The 21,158-nt window shown below is 38.3% G+C and overlaps 2 protein-coding genes across 2 annotated transcripts in view; one reads left to right on the top strand and one right to left on the bottom strand.

Annotated features, from left to right (window-relative positions):
* Nucleotides 1-4,134, top strand: part of pigk (phosphatidylinositol glycan anchor biosynthesis, class K) — a 30,376-nt gene extending 26,242 nt beyond the window's left edge. Inside the window, exon 11 of the mRNA XM_028473781.1 lies at nucleotides 2,727-4,134. Coding sequence (XP_028329582.1) covers nucleotides 2,727-2,843 — 117 coding nt within the window. The 3' untranslated portion in view covers nucleotides 2,844-4,134. The remainder of the gene's footprint in view (nucleotides 1-2,726) is intronic.
* Nucleotides 4,135-11,787: 7,653 nt separating this feature from the next.
* st6galnac5a (ST6 (alpha-N-acetyl-neuraminyl-2,3-beta-galactosyl-1,3)-N-acetylgalactosaminide alpha-2,6-sialyltransferase 5a) overlaps nucleotides 11,788-21,158 on the bottom strand; it is a 51,586-nt gene continuing 42,215 nt past the window's right edge. Inside the window, exons 4-5 of the mRNA XM_028472746.1 lie at nucleotides 17,024-17,131; nucleotides 11,788-12,324 (exon numbers count right to left, since the gene is read on the bottom strand). Coding sequence (XP_028328547.1) covers nucleotides 12,075-12,324; nucleotides 17,024-17,131 — 358 coding nt within the window. The 3' untranslated portion in view covers nucleotides 11,788-12,074. The remainder of the gene's footprint in view (nucleotides 12,325-17,023; nucleotides 17,132-21,158) is intronic.

Below are 21,158 nucleotides of genomic sequence, written 5' to 3'. Positions count from 1 at the left end.
CAACTTGCTTGCAGATGGGCCAGGAAATGTCCTGGATTACATCTTCTCCTCATTTAGAGTGTATGTCAGCTAATCTATGAAATACACTATATGAACCTTTCACAGCATTTACATCCTCAGTGTTATATTTTTGGAAACTGTCCAATCTTTGGCATGACACAGTCATTCAAACAGCACAAGCAGCTTTGCGTTGAAGTAATTTGCTGCATGATTTCTTTTTCAAAGCAGAAAAATAAAAAGCTCCAGGTGAATAAATTAAATATTTATTGAATTTTTTGATAGATTTAATAACTAAAGTATAGTCTAGTAGAGAGAGCAAGGAGAGAGAGAGAGAGATTAATAATGTTTATGCCACAAAATAAGAGAAAAAATAAACTGAATAATAAAAAGAATGGACTAACAACAATAAAATACATAAAATGACACCAAAAACACACACTTACACAAAAACAAACAAAATGATGATAGAAATGATCTTGATTAGAACATGAACTGAAAATACAAGTGTAAGTCTTGGTTCCACATCAGGAGGAAGATGACCGGAAATGATAAAAACAATAGAAATAAACAATCACGAAGCACTAAATACTGTTTCATTTCACTTATTTACAAAGTGAGATACTTTAAAATGTGTGTTATAACTAATTAATTCCATCATTATGCTCTATAGTTGTTTTTTCACAGAATTTGGAATAAAATGTTGTCGTTGAACAAAGGGGGTACATGGAATTCAGAAATAAGAGAAAGGGGGTACTTGGGCTAAAAAGGTTTGAGAACCACTGATAGTATAAGCACAGCAAGTCAGCTATGTTTATGTGGCAAATAATACCATCAAAAAATTGGTTTGTGATGTCTCAGGAAAAACGATTTTGTTATTTTGGTTTATGTTTTAAAAGAAAGAAGAAAAAAAAAAATCAATTTAATTAAAGGTTAGTCAGTTCCATGCTGAGTGTCTGCTGGCTAGTAATGACTCTCGGTCAGACTTTGTTTGTCAGTCTGCTGTCAGCCTGTCTTGCACTGCCTGTGCCTCACCACAGGACCCCAGTACTGCTGGAGCACTAAAACAAGCATTAGTGTAGCACCTTTTTTTCTTTGCTCTTGCGTGTATAATTTGTGACTCAACCAGGAATGGCAGCACTTACAGTGGCTGCTTGTATTGTGAGAGATAAAAGAGTCAATCTTTACAGGGTTCACGCGGATCCTTAAAAAGTCTTAGAAGGTATTGAATTCATCTAAAAATAAGGCCTTAAATCTAGGGTAGTCATATTTCTTTTTACACTTTTTAAGTTTTTGGTTGAAATTTTCTTGATGTCCTGACAGAAATTAATATCTTATGTCCTCTGAAAAAGCAATGAAGGAAATCTGTCAACTGTAGCAGCTGTAAATCTGTAATAACTTTGACCAATGGAAAAAAACAAACTGTTTTTTTTTTTACCAGTTACGTCTCCCTGTCTTCCTGCTCGTTCTCGATCCCTCGCATGCACAAGCTCACACTGAAAGCTTGTCACCGCTGATAGTTTAAACATTTGGTCACATTTTTTAACATATACAGTATGATGGTAAAGTTTATTGATTAGTTACTGCTGAATGAGACAACGAAGTTTCTACTAATACAAGCGATGAGCGGAGCTCCTCTTCTGCAGCAGCTGTGCTCATGCATGTGAGTGAGATGGAGCACAGAGGGGAGGGGGGTAAAGGCGGAGTTGTCGGGGAGGCTACATTTAAAATCATGCTTGCTTTTGAAAATCACCTACCCTACCTTTAATTGTCATTAAAATGTCTTAAATCAATGTTTCAAAAGTCTTACATTTTAATACATAAGTATAATTTTAATTGTAATTAAGTCTCACATTTAAAAAAAAAAAAGGTGACATTCATTTTTTTTAAAATGTATAAACAACCTTTGAAAATGTAAATTTAATTGTAAAATTGCCTGTCCACCAAAGATTTTTCTTAATGGTTTTTATTTTTTGTATTTTTGTTGTTTTATAGATTTCTGGCTATATTTGTAGTCATTTTGTGTTTTTGGAGTGATTTTGATTTATTTTAATCTGTTTTTTTTTGTGTATTTTACTGTCATTTTGTGTATTTTTGTGTGTTAACTTTGGGGGCCGCTAGTTGCATGTCTGCACTAAACACTAGAAGAAAATTACCCCAATTATGTTTACTGTGAAGTTGGTCTTACATTTCATTTCAAATGGCAATAAAAAAAGTCTTAAAAAGTATTGAATTCAATTTGACTAAAGCTGTAGGAACCCTGCTTTAGTTTTGTTGCTAGTGGAGGATACTTTTGTTAGAGGTTAAACCTCAGATGTGGAACATTGATGCACCATTAGCATATAAATGTGCTGCGAGTTTGATGCAGGCGAGATTTAAAAGTATAATCATATACAAAGTGATGATGTGGCAGTTAATAGGACAAACACAAAACTGGGTTTGGTGGTGATATGGGGGGAGGGAGGGGATGGGGGGGTGTTGATGAGCTTGTTCACCTGCTGTCTTCCTCTATGATTGGTTGTGTTGTGAGACAGCTGACGGTGTACTTTAGAAATAAAGTAAAGCATATGCGTAATTCTGCACCAAGTGAGTGACAGAGCAATCAATGGCGCTCTAAACAGGAGAATCACACACACTATTACTAATCTGCGATCTCACTTTGCTCCCATCTCGTTCCCCTTCCCATTCCCTGCCTCTCCTCACCCGTCTCACCCGTCTCACCCCTGCAGAAACCAAAGCAGAGAGACTGGCATCCTCCTGATGGCTTCATCCTGGGCCTGTGGACTCTAATCCTCCTGGTGTTTTTCAAGACGTACGGCGTCAAGCACCTCAAACACGTTTTCTGATACTTCAGCATCAACAGCTCAGGAGAATGAAAGACGTAAAGCTTCTTTTTTTTTTTTGGCCAGGATTATTTTTAATGAAGGGATATACAAAAATGTTCGGTTCGTCAAGGGCTTTTTTCTTTTTTCTGAAAGGATGAAGAAAGGCAGCAGCACAAATGTGTGCGTGTGCCTCTCCTGGTGCTTTTTAAAACTTAGGGATTAAAATGTGTCCTCTTTTCTTCTGATGGACGTAAGCGTTAATGCTTTTTTTGGACTAATGAAAAAAACCTGTAACAAATGTGTGTTTTATTTTTGTTTTTTGCAAGGACTTGAAACTGTGTGTGTGTGCGTGTCCACGCCGTTAAAAATGCAGAGTATCGTCTGCAGATAAGAATTTAATTTATTTTTGCGAGAGCGCCGCACTGTTCTGCATCTTTCAGCCGGGGTTTTTTTTTTTTTTGTTTAAGTGCTACTCAGTACGAGTGCTCACTTAGAAATAGAAAACTAGGTTGAGGGCAAGCTGATTGGATGTGAGCGGGCTGTGAAGAGATTACTATTTAACGTCCCCCTCTGTCCATATACATTATACCCCCTTGACCATCATATCGTACTTGTGAAGGATAACCATCACACGTAATCCCATCTCGCATGATGGACCCATCCTCTTCTTCATTCACTAAATTGCCCTCCCTCTGGAAACATCCATTAGCTCACGGCCATGTACTCTGCTGATTGTATTCTGGGTGATGGACAGCTCTTTATATATATATATATATAAATAATTTTTTTCCATTTCTGGGTAGTCATACCCGTGTCACGCTACACTTTTCTGTTTCCTTTCGGTTGAAATGACTTTACTGACTATTAAACCTTTCAAAATTGTACCAAAAATGCTAAATAGGGTTCATAGTCAACAGCTGTTATTAATTTACCATTTCATCATGCTTCAGACCATTAGTCTGAATGGTTACTCTGAAACAAGATGAGATTATGTTAATAATTATAGTAAGTGCAACTTTAGCCACAATGCTGGACCCTCAGACACCATTTTATTGGGAAAAATACTGTTGAAATAGGTGATATGGGCCAAAAAACATGAAAACCAGTGAATCGCCCTCACATTTTGCACGAAAACCTGCGCAGCCGTGTGACTGGAGATTCTTCTGCAGTGACGTGTCACCAGGTCAATTGATTATCAGTTCAACTAATACACCAACAGCTAAACCTGTCTTTGTACCAGTGCCTTTTCATTTTAATATAGTCATTATAATCTGAACCACGTCTTCGTCACAACATATTAAAAACCCTTCAGGGACTACAAGAAGCGCTGATGAAAATTAAATTGGAGAAGTCGAGTTTATTCAAGGCTAAACACAACGACAAAGACGGAAAGAATAATCAGTATATCTTATTTTGTTCTTTTCATTTGTTTGTGTTGCAGTGTTCCAAATATACCCAATGAACATTTTAATTACCAAAAAAAAAAAAAAAAACACTTCAGATGAAGCTCTGCATTCATTTTCAGTCACAGGATAACATGAATACTACTCTCACCATAACACATAGAAAGATATTTTGATAGGGCTTATTGAAGAATCTGGACATATTTATCAGTTTGTCGTTCTTTCTTGCAATTCCGTTACCTGTTTTTCTGGTGACAAATAGCATTGATATTGTCCCTAAACATGAGTGAGGCATTTGCGTGACATGTTGGGACCCAATTTTAAATATAAAAAGAAAAAAAGGACTGGTCGGATTGTTTTCTCTGTTTCAGAACGAAAATTCCCTTTTCAGCTAAAACGAAAATAGGAGGCTTTAAATACACTGTATCCCCCCGATCCTAAATTAAATTTAGGTTACATTAAATATATCTTCATTGGTTTAACACTTTAAGCCATACTTTTAGAGTGATTCTACATAAAAAATCTATACACCCCTGTTCAAATGCCAGGTTTTTGCGATGTAAAGAAATGACACCAAGATAAATAATTTCACAACTTTTTCCACCTTTAATGTGACCTATATCCTGTACAATGCAATTGAAGTTGTGAAATTATTTATCTTGGTGTCATTTTTTTACATCACAAAAACCTGGCATTTGAACAGGGGTGTGTAGACTTTTTATATTCACTGTATTTTTAACAATTTGTCAAACAAAATCACGTATCGGTTTCTCACAGATTTAAAAATAATTGACATTTTATGGCAAATGTCTGCTGATAATATCACACATCTTTAATACATAGTATTGCTGAACAATGTAACCTGGTTGTGCTGTACTTTGAGAGTTCAAATGTTTATGCCATTAATGTTTTCAAGAAAACATTAGCAAACATCAATGTTTGCTGACTTGACATAGAAAATAATTTCTCGTTAATATTTTAAAGAACTTGAATTAGATCCTGAAGTCAGTTTAAGATTCTGTTCATTCTTGAGCTCTCGGGGTAAAATGCTAAACCCTCCTCATGCATGGCTCTCCTGTCACTGTGATTTACCTATGCTAATAAATATTGCTGTCCGTCTCCCTTCACACCTGACTTGGCGAGGAAAAAAAATAGTGCAGTGACAGGACCATATTAGAGCAGCCGTCTCCAGAGACACAGATTCCTGCTGTAGCGTTGGACAAGAAGTCCTGAATGTGTCACACTAGGTGTTAAACAAAATGTGTCAACAATCAGTGTTTATCAATCAGTGCTCATGCTAACATTTATTTTACTTTGTCTGCACATGCTGTCAAAGGTCAACACTGCAAGAAGTGCAATCTTTTAAAGACAACAATGCATGTTTTGTTATTGCAATTAAATACATTTATTTATTTTATTGCATAATTGTGACCATCACCAGCCCTCCCTAAGGAAGTATAAGAAACAGTTTATTATAGGGAGGATATAAAAAGAGAGGTCAGTGTTACACCTAGGTGAGGGGGAAGGGAACAGGGAAGAGGGAGTCGGGGTAGGAAATGGAAAGGGTGGGGAAGAGTTGACTGCTTGAAAGTGAGAGTGAGATGTGCACCAGCCGAGCTCCCCAGACCACCCTTCATTGATGCCGCCAGCGCGATGAGCCTTAGTTATTGTCAAAGTCAGGACCCCCCCCCCCAAAGGCCGTAGTTAGACCGTCATACCGGTATGCCGCACAGCCCTGAGGCGGCAGAGCCGCACACCCCGGCCCCGAATGGCATCGGCCAAGCAGGGACCACCACACGGTGCAACTGCAGGCATGCAAGAGCACGGCCCCCAACAGCGAGCCTCCCCACCCCAGCCCATGAACTAGGCACCATCCAACAGGACCGCACAGCCTCAGACGGTGCAAGGACAGCAGCCCAGGCTCCACCACCCTCCGGACAGCTCAAGCCACGGGGCGACGGCCTCCAAGAAGGAGGCACTCCAATGGCATCCCCCAGCCAAAGGTGCCTGGACCCACCCATGGGCCAGCAGATAGCAGGACAGACCCACCAGGCGATCAACAGCGATCCCAACCACTGGAACAGCGAGTTGCAAACAGCATCATCTTGAAGAGCCATGCAACCCCGGCACAGATGCCAGCACCTCCCCAGCACACCCACCCCCCACACTGGTGCGGCAGGCCTGCCCTGGGCCCCCCAAGGCAACCATGAGACGAGACAAGCACCAAGCCATACCCGAAGGGAAGAGGCACCCCGCAAGGCCGACACGGCACGGAGAGACCCCGCTTAGAGAGCACCCAGCAACACGCGGACCCCAGGGATGCGCCGAGCAGCGCAGCCGGAAACCCACCCTGCGGCAACCCCCGAACTGCAAGAAGCTAAATTTGAACGTTTCACACATAAGTTAACACGAGCTGGCTGGAGTGTGTGTCTGATACGATGACAATTAGCTTAAAAACTCTGGATTGCTGCTTTTGTAATGTCAATGAGTCCCAGGAAGGATAATACTTATTTTTTTTAACAGCAACAGAGTTTAATTTGCACCCAATATAATAACTGTCATTAATTGGGCTTGACGGTTTTACTACTGATTAAGCAAAATTTCAATGTGCAGTCCACCATTAACTGGAAGCGGACAGTGAAAATGGCATGAAGTTATTCAAATTAGAATAAGTGAGATGTTTTGTGCAGCACCTGACCAGGATCGATTGCTAACTGAAGAGAATGTGTAAATACTTTTCAGCCTTATTTGACTGTTTCAGTTTTGAAAATGTAATTCAATCAATGTGACACTTTATAAAATCTGTCCGCTTGCCTTAAAAAATGAATCTCTTTTTGCTGCCAGCCCATAGGACAGCAGTGTCAAACTTATTTTAGTCCAGGGGCCAAATACGGAGCAGCTTGAAATCAAGTGGTCCACAGATTTTAAGTGGGAAAACGAGTCAACATTATTGTGCCCCAGTTTGCACTTCTACGTATACATAAATACTAAATATAGAAGAAACCGACCATATCCAAGCAATAAGTGACAGATATCAGCTGCAACAGGATCTTCACTTTACATTTTTTAGATTTTGTGACCAATTTCTAATAAATGAAGGGAAATATTATGCAATAATTTGAGGGAAATTGAAGGATTTTGTAAGAATTTTGAGTGTTTTTCAATCATTTAACATTAAAGATGACTGCAATCATAAGATATAAGCCCCTGGAAAACATGATTGAGTTTCGTTTACACAATGATTCATGTTTTCTCTTTTTAATGTCTCCTGCGGGCCAAATTGGATGCTTCAAAAGGCTTGGATTTGGCCCACGGGCCATGAATTTGACATGTTTTTTAGGATTACCCTGATACGTGTTTCTTACAGTCGGCCCCTGTGGTCTATTTCTCCATGTCTCAGCCATGAACCAGGTTCAAGGATCTATTTTTGACTCTTGGGAATAATGAGAAGACATTGTAGCTGTGCCTGCCCTCATGACTATTTCAGCGTGACACAGCCACGTGTCACAGCCCCGTGTCACAGCCCGGATGCATGAGCGAGATTGAAAAGTGAAAATTCCTTCTGCCATCATTCGAGGATGAAGGTGAGTCCCCAGTTTTTAGTCTTCCTCTACATGCACGTGTTTCTTTTTATTCCCCCCCCCTTTTCTGATTAAATGCAGATTGGTGCTTTAAATATAACATCACTGCATGTGCACTGAGATGTAGATAATAAAGAGAAAATAAATGAGAAGGACACAAGTGAAGCACAAGGGTTTAATTTAAAGGAACACGTAATGTTGAATGAAAATGTCATACAGAAAAGGTAAGTTACCCTCAAAAGCTGTGTTTACCAAATTTTGTGTTGGGAAAAGCGTCCCAGACTTTTTCTGTTGCACCCCATTTTTGAGTGAAAAATCTTCAGGCTCCTCCATCCTCACAAAATATAAACAAAATTAGTCAGAAATCTAACATTTTTTTAAAAAAAAGCTAACACTATTCTTCTTCAAAACTTATAAAAAAAAAAACAACATAAAATGTGCAATCACATCTGTTAGAGCAGTAATACAAACTTAATTTTGAACTAATTAAAAATTACTCCTCATGCCCCCCTCTTTCATGACATTAATGCCCCACACTGATATAGAGAAATTTTTACATTTTTAAAAAAAGGACATTGATCATGTTCTCTATCCGCAATCCATCAGCGTGGCGATATAATTGGGCCTTAAGCTAAAAAGTACAATATAAATGTATTATAAAGTTAATGTGAAACAATCATTGATTAAGATTAAAAATATTGCTAATTTTGGGAATGTCATAAATAATCTGTCCTTGTAGACCAGGGGTGTCAAGCTCATTTTAGTTCAGGGGCCAAGTACGGACTGGTTTGATCAGAAGTGGACTGCAGGTTTTTGGCAGAAAATGAACTATTTCAACAATAATGATCACAAGTTTGCACTTCCAGTTAAAAATTAGACATAAAATATGGAAGGCATCAATAATATCTAAGCAATAAGTAACAGATACTTAAATGTCTTTTGATTTATTTATTTTTTGACGAAACTTTATTTATTTTGGGGCGATTTTGTAGAATAATTAGCGAAAAATTGCATGATTTTGGATTTGTTTTTTTGAGCTCTTTCAACAACAATTTACGATTGAATTATTTGGTAATTTACAAAATTTTTACTCATTTTCACTTTCTCCAGTGTGCCAAATCGGATGCTCTGAAGGGCCGCATTTGGCCCCCGGGCCTTGAGTTTGACACATGTTGTAGACACTCAGATGAGATAATTCACGTTACACAGTACATTACCATCCTTTTTTGTGAGATCGACTAGAGTTTTGTTGCCCAGTGTTGTGTGAGTGCACAGCTATTCCTCCTGGAGCTCCTGCATTCAGTGCCAACTGTGATTGTGCAGCGTGTGCTCGCTCACAACGCTCCAGGAAGACCAAACAGAGGCTATAGTTTGGGACGTAAATCTTCAGGTTGCTAAATCTGCTACATTTGCAGTCATTAATTAACTCGAAGAGTCCAGGCAGTTGACTTCAGGGATTGCTGCGAGAAAGATTTACGATTTTTTGGAGCAGAATTCTGTTGGAATTCTAGCAGATAGACCTGGAGGTGAAATTCTCCCAGCATGCTTAAATTTTGCAACAGTCTGTGATCAGATGCTATTACTTGCTTTGTCTGTGCGTGCCAAACTCCTGGACGGAGAAAGCTGTGTTTGCAGTCTTCCAAATGCATGTTTCGTTGTGCACGTCATTGATAAAACAATGAATTGAGCCTCAATGTGGAGGGGTGGGGTGGGGTGGGGTGGGGTTTAACAAAAGCAGACGAATTGCAGACGGGGAAAACTATTTGACGTTTGCATGTCACTAAAGTCCCTGAAACGTCTGTATGAACAACCTGACAACAAGCATTACCATTGACTAAAGGATTTTTTTTGGCAAATACTCAACAGAAGTGACCATTATTACTCTATTCAGCATGCAGAACAAGACCACTGAAACGGATTAAGCTCCCGTTCTTTTTTTGAAAGCATGAATGATATATTTTTTATAAACTAATTAAAGCTTCCACTGTTTCAGATGAACACATAATTTTTTGGTTTTGTTTGTTTTGCACGGTTAGCGGCAGAATAATCATTTGAAACTGAGTTCTCTACCAAAATAAACTCCAAGCTATCTCATAGAAGTGTCGATCCATATTTGACCTCTTATTGCCATCTAAAAAAAATGTTTTCCATTTTTGCATTCCTCCTAATCATACCATGATTCATCTAATTAGCAAAGGTGAAAGTAACAGATTACAAGTAGTCACATTACTGTAATTGAGTTTCTTTTATGGGATACTTTTTAGTATATTTCCAAATCAGTAATTTTACTTGTACTAAAGTACGTTTTAAAAGAAGTAAAGTTAATTGTTACATTTCAACACCCAACTGTTACTTTATAAAAAATATTTTGTGATTACTTTTTAATTTTGTGCCATTTCTGATCAATGCCCAACCACTTTCTTCGGTTCAGGTTGGGGTTTCTACTCATTATGTTGTTACCCACATGGCACATTTCGCTTGACACAGTTGTAGAGTTCATAAATGTTGCTATACTTAGATCCTGAGAATTAATTATTATCAAAACTTATTTTATTTAAAAAAAATAATTTGTACTTTTTGACCAACCTTTTATTTTATACGGATGCCTTTGTGGAAAATAAATTCGGTTCCAATTGTGCAACTTTTGGTCTCTATTTATACATGAGATGTTTATTATTGCAATTGGGAACTGTGGCAAGATTTATTGCCAAAAATAAACATGGGGGGTGTGAAAGTAACTAGTAACTTTTACCTCGAGTGCTATTTATTTGAGCTAATTTTTACTTTTACTTGAGTATTTTACGTATGACTTACTTGTACTTGTACGTGAGTACACTTTCAATCAAGTAAAAGTACTTCTACTTGAGTAAGATATAGCAGCACTCTTTACACCTCTGCTAATTAGCCATAAGACAAAGTGTTTACCTCTCGTTTCTGTCAACGTTTCTGAAAAAAAGAATCACATCCTGGTTTTTTACTAGAGGAGAATAACCCAAGCTGCACAGAGCAGTGCTGCTTATGATGTATGAGAAGCAATAGTGATCTCATCTCCAGCGAGAATGTGTGATATGAAACATGCTCCAATTGCATGAGTACCGATTTTTGTGACCCACAGCCTTGCTCTTCTCATTATTCCTGTTACAGAGATGAAGGTAAAATCAATAGAGATTCAGCGCCAGGATGTGTCGTTAAAGACAGCCGTGCACCGCTTGTGACTGGCATTTGATTCTTATTCATGGATGAATAACTCAAGAGAGGGGGGTTCACATCTGTCACAAAACTTAAATGACAGAAAAGTGCACAAATAACGCAATTAGGAATGTAGGAGTGACACATCAGACACTCATCTGAATGCAAAAAATAAATAAATAAAAAAGAAAGGGGGGAAATGTCAGCTTTCCTCAAAAGGGTGTACCGTAACTCTCTGGGGAGGTGAATCAGGCTCACGGAGGCGACAGCAGACAAATATAGTAGGATGGATGCTGCTGCTGCATCCTGGCTCTCTGTCTTAATCTGCCACTTGTCTTGTGTGACACGGGTGTGCATTTACATGGAAATCCAGCATGTAGCTGTGTAAATCGCACTATTAGCGGCTGACAGGAGCCAACAAAAGCCTTGCGATACAAAACACAAAAGCTCAACTAAGCAGTACTCTGAAAAACCTCCCTGTGAAGTGAATCTTTGACAATGGTTTTTTAGCCAGAGTGTGAGCAGAGCAGAGCTCATAATGTGTGAATCTGAAAAAGCGAGATGGATGAAAAGTGATGGAATACATTTCTGGGATGACTTGAAGGACGTTTGAGCCTTTTGTTGCGTAATACGAGGAGCCTGGAAAATTTCTTCTAACTCGACCTTCATGGTTTGTGGACAATATGAGTGGAATATTTGAATGATAATTCACACTGTAAGGAACTCCTTTTTTTATCTGTTCTGTTCAGCAGCTCTACTTCGAGAGGTTTCAGACGTCAATGTGATATTTCTTTAATGGTGAATCAGACACAGATGCTTCCTCTGTGATAATTTTAGCAAACTTATTCAAATACACAGACACGCCCACACATGCACGCACTGATAGTAGAGTGTGTGATGACGCGGCTTTGTTTCATATCCTTCGTTTACAAAGTCCTCGAGGGGGGATTGACTGCTTTACCCCAGTAAAGCATCCAAAATCCTTCATTTTTTTTTTTCTCAGTTTTTTCTCTCTATACCATAAATTTGAGTCTTTAAGAGTTTAGAAGGCCTTCCCCCCTCATACATCCCATCATCAGTCATGTTGCGTTGGGATCAGCAGTGACCATCCAGTTCAATGTCTGGTTTCCTTGAAGGGGTCGAGGACTCCAGTCCGGCTGGTAGAAGTGGATGTCAAAAGTCCGTGCCCAGTTAGCAAAGACCCGCTTTTCTGTGATGAATCGGTGATGGCTGCCTCTGCGTCCACGCTCGTGAGAGATGTACATGGCACACTCGTCTGCACCGTGAGGCTCGTAGTAGTGGTAGAGGACGGAGTGTTTCTGCGGCTCCCTGCAGGGATGGAGACAGATGTAACGGGCATTTTTAAAAGCAATTTAATGTGTCACCTGTGTTTCTTTTGTTTCTCTTTTCATTGGTAAAAGAAAATCATTTTGCGAAACCACTCACTGCTGAAATGCCACGTGTGATCGCACTTGAAGTCATTAACAGGCATTTAAAGACAACATGTTTTTTTCCATGGCTGAAGCTCTAGCCCAGTCCAAAGAAATCCCCAGTGTATTGGTCAATCTAAATACAACTGTATGAAAGCATTAAACACTGACCACCTCGGGGTCGACAGATGGGCTGAGTTTGGAAAGATTAATGGTTGCGCCTATAACCTTAAACTCATAAAACTTTGCAGGCTCAGTGTTTCTGGTTTCAGGCTTTTCACGATGTTAAACGAGGATGTTTGGACTGTCAGAGGCGCTTAATGTAGAGTAACTCAAAATGAGTTATTTACAATAGGTCAGAAAAACATCCCACATACTGCTGGATTGTGTCGCCAGTGCATGTTGTACAAAGTCTTCGTTTTGACACTGACGGATGTCAAATCATCCCAGTGGGCAATGGGTCCTATTTTGTGTCAGAGTGTGAGTATTAAGGCTGACTTTAGAGTCATTTATTTGCTGTTGTGCATTGCCTTGTCAGAGTGCTATAAAGATATTATACCTTCAACCACAATCAGGGATTTTGCAGCTTGCTACATCACAAACAAAGACAAGCATGCAACCAGAAGTGGTGTGTTATTTGATGCACATCTTCAATTTCAAAGAAAACCAACAAAAAAACAAAAACAAAACAAATAACATAAAACAGAGAAGACGATGCCCTAGAAAAGTAAAAAAAAACATTTCTTTTGAAAGTTTTTTCTGCTTTGATATAAATATATTTAAAAAAAAAGTCCAATGCTTTTTAATAAATATCTGTTCATTTTTAGATTCTTTGTTCGATCGTGCCCTGAAAAATCTGCCGACTATGCGAACGACAGCTCAAAGACAGGAACCATTCCTTTAATTTCACTGTCCAGACTGAATCTATGCCAACATCTGATATGAAAAAAAACTTCTCTCAATCAAAACCAGGAACAAAGATAAACCAGACATTTTACAGTTTGTTCTTTTTTTTATTGAGAGATGTAATAAGATTTGTTCCTCGTTCAATAAAACCCTCCAATTAAAGTGCCGTCTGAAATGCACGAGACGTGAGCTGTAATCCAAATCATAAAACTCCACTAACAAGCCTGAATGAGCAGGTTGCCAGGAGCAAGTCTGACTCACAAACCGCTATGTATCCCATCAATCTTTGCGGTTCTCCAATATGTGACCAGATTCATGATTCTAGGGATTTTCTATAGATTCATTCTCTATTAGATTAATTTTTCATTATAGTTTGAGCAACATTTGTGCTTATTAGTTGTGCTCACATTTAGTGATCAGGCTCTTTTGTTTTTTAAGTTGAAGAGACAATAATATGTTTTACATCCACTGTGTATAATCCACAAAAGTGTTTTTGCATTTTCCTTTTGGAATTGTATTTTGTTTTCATTGTTGTGCTGTTGGTTCTTTGGTTCATGCAATGACTAAATCTGGTTCTCTGAAATAAAATATATTAACAGAATAAAAAAATAACAATGTGGAAAACAGATATTTGGAAAAAAATGGAATTTAAAAAAAATAAAAAAAATAAATGTATTTAATTAGTGCTTTATGTAAGTCCTGTTAATGTTTGCCAGTTATTTCACCCTACGATGAAAGTGCAGACCTAAAGAGGAAAGAAACAAGGCACACGATGGAAACTGTTAAAAGGACTATAAAACCTAGCTCAGCAGCAGTGGTGTTAAGTAACAAAGCAAATAACTGTACAAATGTTAGGTACTTTTATTTTAACATCACAATTCTTCATATATATTTTTTTATTGTTTTTCACAAACCGCAACTTGAGTAGTGTGAATACATGTTTTTTTTTTTTTTTTTGCTTGAAGAAAATTGTGTAATTTGCCTTATTGTACCCACAGAATATTTTGTATTATGACACCGGATTCTGAAAGATTAACGTCTCTAATTTCATCAGAAAAATAACTTTGTTTCTAGCTTGTTTCGTTTTTCCGTAATCAGCAGTTGAATAGAGGCAAGTTTCACACAAATCGCCAGTTTGTGACAAAAAGCTGAGAAAAACGTCTTTTTCTGAAAAAAACCTATTAGTGACTTTGAAGCAGTTTTTTTTTTTTTTTTGCTTTGGTGACACCTCAACATTAGTTTCCTACTATAAAACTACAAAAACAACTCTGTGACTGGGCTTTTGATGGCAAAATTATTATTATTTTGCTATCTAGGTCAGAGTTAAATGGATTTCTTACTGTATTTTGGCCATCCTCCAAGTCTCTCCCCCCGTCATTCTCCCCACACACCACTTCCTCCACTTAGTTCCACACATGCTCTGGTCGAGCATGAGCTAATGGGAACTTCAGCATCAACTCTCGTAGCGCCATTTTCTGTCTTGTAAACTCCTTTCCTCTCCCTCTGAGCTCTGCCCATCACGGATCATCGCTCATCCAAAGGTGCCCTGCCGCCACCTACATGTCACCAGTTGGTCATTACACCAAGTGTACAAGTTAGATATTCACCGGAGAGGTTTGTCACTCTGTCTCCTAGCAACCCCAGCCAAAACACACAATTAACGTCTTTAGACGTGAATGGCACTCCACGTTACTAAACCAATTCACGTCTATAGACATGAATGGCACTCAATGAGTTAATTTATGTGTTAAAATCCAAAATATTTTCTCTGGGAGGATCCCCCCAGCCTTTGGATTTTTTTTTCATGTCTGCATTTAGAGCTTTTTATGGTTAGTTTTTACTGTAACCAAGCTGCTGATTTGATGCGTCTTTCTCTCGCTCTTTCTCTGTGTCAGTTATTGTACCGTGTGCACCTGCCTCAAGAGTCCAGAGCTGCGATTGCTCCTAAACAAACCGAATGTGGTGATTTGGCAACTTTATGGCATTTATTATTTCCTACTATTGCAAACTGGCTGCGATATCTTACATTTACTCCCTTCCTGTCGAAAATGCATATGAGCCCACAGCCCTCCCCAGTCGGGAAACTTAGATTTATTACTCGTATTGGCTTTTTATTCAGGCAAACATCTTATTTTAGGCATAGAGAATGAAAACAAATATATAACATGTATGACTTCTGCAGTTACTTGCTCTCACACAATTTTCCAGCACTCAAAGAATACAGTTAATTGTATCAATAATACTGACTCCAAATGTTTATACTGACTCCGAGGGGTTCAACTTATGCATCCTCACTTGCATTTTCTTTGGGATATGCAGTTTGTTTAGTTTTAGTTGGTTTTCAGTTTAGTCAGTTATGGTTCATGTGGATCTAATTTTCCGAGAGGCTGAAAGACAAACACTGAGCATTTTACATGATATTTTATGTTTTAGGTACTAGTGCATGAAACAAGTAACAACTTCATGTAATTTCAGTTGTGGGTTATGTTAGTGTATGTTTTAGTATAAATGGTAAATGCGCAGACATAAAACTATTCTGATCAAGGGAAATTAAAAAAAATGCTTTTATTATGGGAGGGGCTCCTGGAGCAGTTAAGACACACCCAGTCTATACTAAAAAATCCCCAATGAACAATCTATGCTATGCTAACTAGCTGCTCATTACTCAATATACCTCTCTATTCACTCTTCTCTCAATCCAACCTAGTTTTTATAAAAGGGGCGGGGCTAACTGTGTTTGTTTGTGATGCAAGATGGTACCAAATGTCACATGATCTTGTTCTCAGCCAATGGAAAAAATCTATTGTAATAGCCTGGTTTCAACCCATAGAGGGCAGTCACTCTGACATTTTACAACAAAAGATGCCAAATTGAAATACTTTGACTAAAATGTTGAGAGTTAGACCATGATCAATCAACAGCACTACTTTATACCCAAAAACATTTGTATTCAGCAGAAAAAAGGGGTTTTGGGGTTTAGTTAAGTACTGTAAAGTCTTGTGGATTGAAACAAACATGGCCAATGTTTGGCTATAGTTGCTGTTGTCCGGGTAACTTTTAATAATCCAGTCTATTTCCTGTCATTTCATGATGCCGTTTCTTATTCCCCACAATCTGTTTATTATCTGCGGTTGGCAACATTTATCTGCAATAAGAAGGTTGGTAAACAGTTCACACCACATGGCTCAGAACTCATTGATGTTATGTGACTGAAGTTGAGTTGAATTTGTTTGGCTTGACTACTCACACATGCACAGGGGCAAAATCAAGTAAAGTAAAGTAAAAAGCTAGTATCAAAGGCCTTCTCACTTTTAGAGGATGCAAAAAAGTTTTACTTTCATATTTTATTTGCAGAGGAAAAGGCCATTTTTTGGTGTCTGGTAAGGGAAAAAGTGAAGTGAGGCTTTGTGAAATCTCTTGCTTTTTTGTTTAAAAATGTCAAGTATCTGTTTACTTACATCTATAAAGCTCTATTCCATTAAATATTCCCGAGACATCTTGAGGCTTAGTGAGCTTTTATAAGCAGCTGCCTGCATATTTTCAGTTTTAATCTCATCACCCAGCACAACACAGCTGGATTTGTCTGTGAAGTGAAGTGAGTGCATCTTGCGCTCTGCGCTGAAAATTTTACAGTGATAGTGTTTGATAGTGCTGCAGGTGGCAATCTTTTTCACAGGGTTTAGATTTCTCACCGGCAAAAATCCGGAGCCACCATGCCGTAGACATTGATCCTATCACACACCTCCAGGGCGATGGTCATCGTGAACCAGCCAGTGCTCAGCCAGGAGTTTGATATCCTCCTGCACAGCAGAAAAGCAGAGAAAATGACAGATAAATTGAATGTTTAACAACTGACTGAGTGGTGGAGAATTGTACCTTAGATATTTTATGTTGTTAACTTGGAGAGATAATAAGAAAATCTCCTGCTGGAGAATCATGGAAGAATAAAGAGTTATCTAAAATCAGAGGTCAATTTTCCTGATTGCAAGATTATTCAAGTTCCCCCACAGCTTCGTTAAAATACAGATCTATCCAACATATTGAATAATACAAATGAAGCCCATCAAATAACCAAAACCCTTAATCAGAAAGTATCCTTGGTCTGCATGTAAGTGCCAAGTGCTGAAATGACATCGCATCAGCTGCTTTCAAGGCAACAGACAGACAAGGACTATTACAGCTTCTAAGGCTCTGTTATAAGAACCTTCAAAATGCTATTTACATTTGAAAATCTCTGCATTTCTAAGTGTCAATCTGTCACAAGATTGATGTCACTGCAAAATATAGTGAGACTTTACAAAATTGATGTCTAGTTTTGTTCGAAAGCTGATTTCCAAAGACCTTAAGGAACTTTCTTCGTGGAACTGTTTCAGTCTATCACTAGTGTGCCTTTTCCCTCCCACGGAGAGTAAAACCCTATGGATGAAACAGGTCTGCAGCAAAATGAAATACATCAGTGATTAATCTACATCTGTCAGTTGCACCTATTTATGGCATCACATTAATAAGGACTGCTAATGCATTGGTATTTGATGTATTTTTGGATTGACCTTGATGGTGTATGATGAGGATTAGAAAGGTCATGAAAAATCTAAGAGAAGCCAGGGCGAATTACCAATATTTATACAGAAATTGAATAAATGCAAAATCATTAAAACATGCCAAAACTGACAGGATTTTTAATATTGTATTCTGAACAAATAATAAACCCAACAATAGTTCTTGAAACCTCAGTGGCTGGTTTCTGTATCCATGTTACAGCATCACACTGAAATAATATGATGGGAGGCTGAGGAGACAGACTCTCAAAGTAATGCTGAGGAAAAGCTTCAAAGGAGACATTGCCTATGCCCTGGCCAATCTGACCACCTCCTGCCCCTGGAAGCTTGTTATATCGCTTCTTTCCTGTCCACACACACGCACACACACACACACACACACACACACACACACACACACACACACACACACACACACACACACACACACACACACACACACACACACACACACACACACACACACACCAGCATCTGCAGAAGCCAAGGTTCTAACTCTGTAAGCGAGAAAACAAAGCCTGGGTCCCGATAAGAAGATTCTTGACAAGGACGGCCAGGCGGGCGTCTCGACACTGTGATGAGTGTGACACAGACGGTGCTCCTTTGGTTGTTTGAAAAAGTGTTCAGGAGATCAGACTCTCATTTTCTGACGGAGAGAGCTGTGTAGTGATAGTAAAAGATGAGAGGGGCCAAGGAATATAAGGCCCTTTTAGCCTGTAGTGCGTCTCTATTTGAAGAAGGTGTGGATGACATGCATTTTCTACCAAGCAATAAAATATTGAGCGAATGATGAAAATCATAGAAAGATACCGTTGTGTCCAGCAATGGCAAAGATCTGTGTTTGATTCTTCATGGACTTACTGGAAGATACAAAGTCTATAGTGTTTTATTCTCTTTATACATAGATTGCAAAGCCATGCTGCGAACTGAAGAGCCACCAACATCTGTGTGCAAACGAAAGCAATAAACCCCCAATACAAGAAAGATCAGCCAGTTCTGGTAAACTGTAATGACATTTTATTTTTAACCTTTAGGGTTAGAACTGGTTTTCAGTCTTTGAGGGCACTCAATGCGAATACTTTGTAAATGAATTGTTTCCTTAACACCATACTCACTTGTCTGTTATTATGAGTTATTATGTTTCTTGTACCGGAGTGCAGTCATGGAAACAGAAGGGAGCCTACCTCAAAGTGTCTACACAAAGTTGGGAACATAACACTGTCCAAAATGTCTTGGTATACTAAAGCTTTTGAATGCAGTAGTAATAGAAGTAAATACATAACTATAAATAACATAATCTAAAGACCAAATCTGAGAATTCTAAGATCCGTTGTCAGTGACTCAGAAGGAAGTCGGTAATTTGACGTTGAGTGCTCTCAGTCATTTTCAGGTAATATATAACGTAATGTAGGAGAATATTTAGATAGAGTCTTGCATTCCCCAATTTATTATCTAAAGTCTAATTTCTACATGTGTTTATGGAATAATTTGACTTGTACGCAGATAAAAAAACAGACTCAACTTAACATGTGTCCATAGCTGTACATTTAAGCTACATGAATTGTTGTCAGTTTGAATGTGCTCAACTAATGCCTAAAAAAAAAAAAAAAACCCTGGATGAAACATTAGAATACCAGGCTGCTCGAAAGTCAGACTAATTTACATACCAATTCACATCTGAAGTGATTTTTCTTTCAATCAGAAGTTGCTTGGCACAGCTTCGACTCACTTAAGTAAAAAAAAAAAAAAAAAAACTTGGGAGTAAATAAGCGTTACACCTAAAGTCAACACTAATTTCAGAAGCAGCCTTACTTTTATTTTCTTTCTGCAAATCAAACACCGTCTCTCTTTGTTGATCTCTCCTGTTGCAGACGTGCGCCTCAAATGGGGGATTCATTTGTTTTGCTGTCAGTTCAAACAATCCAAACTTGCCAAATTAATCAGTTAACTATAGCTGAGTGACAGCATGATGAATGGGGCTTGTTGCACTTTTTGATCAGCTTTAGTTTTTCTTGGTCTGTCTAAACACGGTCAGTCCCAATGATGCCTGAAACGGTTTGCTGGAGTATACCTGATGAAACCTTGTAATGTGCAGCTACATGCACACACTCATACACAACCTGACGCGTTAAAAGCCCACAGGTGTGTGGTGGACGCGCTGAGGTCTCAGTCCAAGACGTGCCGCCCCTTTCACTTAAGAAATCTCTCGTGTTTCTTTGTTTGTGAACATGCTGATGAATAATGTGGCGTGAAATGCTGAGCTTTTAGCCTCAATGATTGTGTTTTAAAAAGGACTGGAGGCAAGCTGTGAGTGGGATGACAAATGTGCAGGAGAGCGATGTCGCTCCCCATGTTTACTTTGGCTGTATAAAGTGTGAGAAAGTGTCTCATTAAAGAGGAGTTTAATGGCGTGTCAAACCTTTAGTCTTAAAACCTGCATTTAGAGAATAAGATGTGAAATGTTTTGCCCATCTTAAATGATGTTTTAGTGAAAAAGCAGAAAAGGTTTTGAGAAAGAAAAAAAAAAAAAAATCGATACTTAGCGTGAGCATATCGATAATCGATTGTGCGGGAAAATATTGCGATATATCGCCGTATCTACATATTTCCAATGTGTGTGGTGACCCAATGAGGAGTTGTGTATTGAGAACTTTGTTGACCCACAGCTTGTTTGGCATTAGTAGTTGTGGAAATATAAACCTAGTGTTTTTACATCTACCAAGAAGTCGATAGCAGGGATGCTAAAAGAGATCCAGGAACCTCTTACAGAGGGAAAAACATTATATATATATTAATTTTTATTTGGAATTTATAACATACAACCAACTTATAAATGTAAGAGAAAAAAAACAAACATAAAAATAAATAAATACAAAAAAACATATAAAAAATAAACAGAAAACAAAAACAATAAGTTAACAAAGGGTAAACATTTTCAGGGGCATTTCCATTCTCAAGTGATCCAGTTAATTGTTGTTGGCCTCTTTGTAAATAGTCCAATTCTGCCAGTTCTTTTCATGGGTATGTCCTTTAAGCTTTAGTTGGTAAGTCAACTTTTCTATCATACAGATGTCCTGGATATCTGTAACCAGTGTTCTTTCTGCCATTTGTATCCCTAACTGCTATAGGAATGATCTATCCTTTGAACGTTAACATAAATATTTAATTTATTTGTAGTAGAAATGAACTTAAAGAATACCTGTACTAGTCTAAAATGTGTTTAACGTTACCAATAAACAAAATATGTGCTTTTTGCGCAATTTTATAG

The sequence above is a fragment of the Gouania willdenowi genome, chromosome 17 (assembly GCF_900634775.1).
Source record: "Gouania willdenowi chromosome 17, fGouWil2.1, whole genome shotgun sequence".
NCBI lineage: Eukaryota > Metazoa > Chordata > Actinopteri > Blenniiformes > Gobiesocidae > Gouania > Gouania willdenowi.
This window is presented reverse-complemented; position numbering and strand designations above follow the sequence as displayed.